Source organism: Sphaeramia orbicularis, chromosome 12, assembly GCF_902148855.1.
Source record: "Sphaeramia orbicularis chromosome 12, fSphaOr1.1, whole genome shotgun sequence".
Classification (NCBI taxonomy): domain Eukaryota; kingdom Metazoa; phylum Chordata; class Actinopteri; order Kurtiformes; family Apogonidae; genus Sphaeramia; species Sphaeramia orbicularis.
Window position 1 is genome coordinate 48,531,172 of NC_043968.1, and position 4,951 is coordinate 48,536,122.

Consider the following 4,951-nt stretch of genomic DNA (forward strand, 5'->3'; position numbering starts at 1 on the left):
TTTTAACCCTCACATTAACTGCTGTAATTTATTTCTCTATAGTGTTTTTAGATACATAAGACGTGGTTATATTTGTCAGAGGAATGTATACATTTGCTGTCTTCTGTTTTCCCAACTGAAGTGTAAATGCCATAGTTTTCCTGCCTGTATCACTTTGTAATGACTCTCTGGTGACTAACATTCACACTGAGTGGAATGTTAAGTCTGTTCAGCATATAGATCTAAACAGGCTTGAGCAAAGTTCAGTGAATTTAGACAGTACTTGCTACGGTGTTACTTTGACACAGAACTTGCAGAACCTTAAATTGTTTCTTGTTGTCTATGTGAAATTCATTAGGCTGTAAACTTTTCTCGTCGTCCTCTGAAGTCTGAACTGCCTCCCTCCCTCCCTCCCTCCCTCCCTCCCTCCCTCCTCTCAGCTTTTCATTTCTAACGGGCTACTAAATGCTGGCTCCATCATAGAACCCGCTCCCCACCCAGGACACTTAGGGCAGCAAACAGGAGGGGCAGGGCCAAATGGCCTCGTAGGATTATCAGCATTGTCCGCCATTGTCAAAGATAGACCCCGACTCCAGTCACCTCCCTAATCTCTGATTTGGTCTCAATACACAACTTGGGCAGCCAGGAAGGGGACCTGTGTGTCTGTACCCCCCCTCCCTTTCCCCCAGGCACTTTGAAATTCACCTCACTGTCCTTCAACTTGGGCTGAAAGACAGTGAAAGTTTCATGCATTTTGGTCATGGCTTACGCACAAGCTGGATGTGCTACATTGGGTTAGATGTGTCTGTGTATATAATCATACAGTTGGAATTTTAACAGAAAAAATAGGATTTAAATTCATGGGAACTAGGGCAAAGTTGTCTCTCTCAATAAATTTTGTAGCCTCAGCAAACAAATCTTTCATTACAACACACCAGTAGTCAGTATTCAACAACAGGACGCCAAAATCTACACACAGTCCCACAGGTCTACAGCTGAGAGGCCTGACTTTTGAAATTCAAGACTTCAGTCAGGTAATGTTCTCACCTGCCCCCTCACTTTGTCCCCTTCACTGTTAGACCACACCCCCTCTGTGGTGACCAATCAAGTTCAAGGCTCAGACCCTGAGAAGAGAGACCCTTACTCAGCAAGAAAAGAAGCACTTTCACCTCTGAACTTCTGCAGCTGCTGAGGACAAAGGAAGATGCATGTTGGTGGTAAGTTTGACTGAAACTACTACACTGTGGAAGCATTCCTGTTCAACATGGACTTCAGTATTAAATGAATTAAACGATCTGTAATCTATTCTCCCATCATTATTTACATAATTTTTAAGGTTTTAGAAGTACTACAATTTCTAAAATATAAAAGATGCAATTTTATCACATCCATGTGTGTTTCAGGTAGTGACTTTAATCAATCATGGAATAATAGTTTGAGTTTTATTTGCAAGACTTTAATTGCGTTTCCTCCCCCACAGACTCTAACGCAGGCATGTCCAAGTCCCCAACAGCAGCAGCCAACTCATTCCAGCAGAGCTGCATCAGCATGACCCTGGAGAATGCTGACCTCTGGAAGTCTTTTCACAGTATTGGAACTGAGATGATCATTACAAAGCACGGAAGGTAATGCTGTACTGAATAAATGTTTAGAACTAATTGAAGTTACTTGAGCATTTCATTGGTTTACAGAAATCCCAGTAGAGACTTAATGTGAACAGTTGTTTCTGATCTACCCTTTTGTCTTCTGTCAACTAGTGAACAACACAGTAAGACACACTTAAAATTAAGTAAAAATCATTAACCTAGGTTGTCTTCTACTACAGTATTTTGAACTCCTATATATTAGTAAATGTAGAGTGTGTGTGATTACAACATTTGACTCCTTTTTTACCTGCTTGTTTGTTGTTTTAGGAGGATGTTTCCACATTGCAGTGTCAGTGTAACTGGGCTCCAGCCTTTTGCTAACTATGTCATCATGATGGACCTGGTACCTGTAGACGGCTACAAGTACAAGGTAAGGGCAGGGGTTGTATTTGGTGAATTAATTTAGAATAAATCATATGTTTGGTGTTTTGTTTACTGGTAAAAACAGGGGATTAAAACCAACAGACTGTATCCAGACTCTGGTCTGCCCACTCTGGGCTACAGTAACTGCATATCAAAGCTTTTCATTGCTTCCTGTTTTTCTACCCTCGGCTGGAGGCCCAATCAATTAGCATCCTTCCTCATTCACAATCATTCAGTGAGGAGCACTCAGCCATCCATACATTCAACGGCCCACAGATCAACTGCCCTGGCCCATTTGGCCACAGATATTGCTTTTAGCACACACTTGAAAACAATGAGGTACATAATGAAGGGAAAGTAGGAGCCGAGTCTGGTTTGTACTGGAACTGAATTTGTTCTCTTTACAGTGGATTTAACACCTATAGCTATGAGTTATTTTAGTGCTGTATGTTTAAGGTTGGACTCAGTTACTTTATACAGTACAGGGTAGTGTAGGTAGTTTCAGTTCCATCAAAGATCATTGTGGGTTGGTAGTGTTGCAGCCTTGTGTGAACCATGAATCAGCAACAGCCTTGTTTTCAGCTTTGGGATGATGCATGTCCAAACCAATCTGAAAAGACTTTCTTTTTGAAGAGGAAGAGTTTTTCTGGCTTATTAAAATTTCTTCTACCCCCCAAAAAAGAGCACCTCATCAGTCAGTTCAGTACAACCATTTAAAATCAACACAACTGGAGACGTGGTTTTCAATACAGATAAAAGGGATTTTTAAAGTTAAAAAAAACTAATCTGAAAAGTAACTGGTCTTGTCAGACCAATATAGTGGAGTGTAGTACAAGATTTGCCTGGTAAAGGTAATGAACTGTAAATTTGCACTTAGATACAGTATTTGACTTGCACTCCACCAATGACACTGAACCATGAGTTATAAGACAGTTCTGTATCAGAAACCTTCATGCACCACAGCCCTCTTCCACTGTTGGGAGAATAAATTAGGTTTTTGGAGTACGACACTCAACTTATTTGGAGATCTCACACCTCCCATCCCTCCCCCATCTATTTCTCTGTAGTGGAAAAAGGAGCAGTGGGAGGTCGCAGGGAAGGCTGAACCCCAGCCCCCCCGTCGGACATACATGCACCCAGACTCCCCAGCCCCAGGAAGTCACTGGATGAAGCAATCCCTGTCTTTTCTCAAGATGAAGCTCACTAACAACACCCTGGACCAGCATGGCCATGTAACACACTATCTTTTATCTTTTAAAGTTTCTGGGGGGTTTATGCAGCACTGTATTTTGACTTTGTCTACTCATTAGATCATCGTGCACTCCATGCATCGCTACTACCCCAGGTTTCAAGTCATCCAGGCAGACAGTCCTTGTACTATCCGCTGGGGGCCCTTCCAGGCTTTCTCTTTTCCAGAGACAACATTCACTGCAGTGACTGCTTATCAAAACCCAAAGGTATAATGATTAGTACTGTTCTGAATGCTTATCCTATTTAGCCTCTTGAGACCTAGAAATGCATTTTTGTCCTCTATATGCATGGGAGAAGAGTTTCACAGCTGTACTTTAATTAAAAAAAGAAAAGAAAAACTGTCCACTGCAAAGGATAGTCTATGAAAAAATAAACAAATGTATCTGACAAACCAATCAAGACAATTAATGTAAAAAAAAAAAAAAACGCAACTTATTTTCTTGGGTCTGCACCACTGACAGTTAAACATATATTTCCTCTTTAAAAAAAATTTAAAAAGATTACCAAACTGAAGATTGACCATAACCCATTCGCCAAAGGATTCAGAGAGGGAGGTACCCATTCACACAGTAAGAAGTAAGCTGTTTTCCATTCATTATTTTCTTTTTTCTCACTAAAATACTTCTTTTATCACTGATATTCAGTCATAAGTCACTAAAAGTAATAAGTGCTGCACTTTTGTATCCCAACCAAATAAACAGTATTCTTACATACATAAATGTCTAAATCCTAATTTTTTTTTTCCCCCATAGGTATCGTACGAATGGTAATGCCACTGGTAGTCCTCCTGCAAAGAGAGCTGCACTTGAACAACCCAAACCCAAAAAAACACAAGGTAAGTGTTTGTATTCCATTATAAGGATACACCCATCTTCATTAAAACATGATTAGTTTTGCTGGTATAATCTTATCGTCTTACCAGACTTGAGCAGTCTCTCCATATTTGTGTGCCATCTGACTGAATCCTGTATTTCCGTCTCAGGCCTGCAGAGGATGCCCTCCACCTCTGAGTCAGCAGATGCACAGAGGAACCAGGCCTCCACTGTGCAGGCACTGAAGGGGGGTCACCTTTCAGCCTGGGCCCCGGAGCGCGATCCATCTGAGAGGCTACAAACTGAGCCCCTGGATCTGCACGAGTATGACTACAGCTGTGATGAGCAGATGGTGCCTGCATCAGTGCCATATCAGCCCTACAGGTATGATTTGAGAGCCAGAAAAATCCAATGAGACACGGTGCATGAAAGTATGAAAAAAGCTTTAAATTATACAAATAGTGCACATGAAAAGAATGACCCACTTCCCTTTTTTTTTTTTTTTTTAAAGATTTCCTTACCCATCCAATGACGGTGATGCAGCATATATTCACCCTGCTCCTCGCCCTCTTGCTGCACCTGAGCATGGCCCCCAACAGCATGGATACCCCCACCCTTACCACTACAACAACACAGCAGACTGGAGCCAGTTCCCACTCTTCCCTTACGCCTGCTGGTGAACTTACAAGAGTAGATGGAAGATCAAACCACTAAAGCACTCTGAGTGCAGTGGCAATAAGACTGTTTTACTGTATTAAATGAATACTTTTACTATACACCTGGAAAAGAATCTGAGAGACTGCTCCAGCAGTTTTATGTATAAATGTTCATGAACGAGTAACTTTTGGTTAAAACCATAATTGTTTTGTGAATTTAGATTTGCTTGTGTGTTTTTTGTTT

At 41.2% G+C, this 4,951-nt stretch overlaps 1 protein-coding gene across 1 annotated transcript; it reads left to right on the forward strand.

Moving 5' to 3' along the window:
- The first annotated feature begins 1,473 nt into the window (after positions 1–1,473).
- LOC115429099 (T-box-containing protein TBX6L-like) lies at positions 1,474–4,296 on the forward strand. The gene is made up of 7 exons (XM_030148348.1): positions 1,474–1,604; positions 1,893–1,995; positions 3,056–3,220; positions 3,299–3,445; positions 3,739–3,793; positions 3,992–4,074; positions 4,222–4,296. The coding sequence occupies exons 1-7, from the start codon at positions 1,474–1,476 to the stop codon at positions 4,294–4,296; spliced, it is 759 nt and encodes a 252-aa protein (XP_030004208.1).
- Positions 4,297–4,951: the final 655 nt, after the last annotated feature.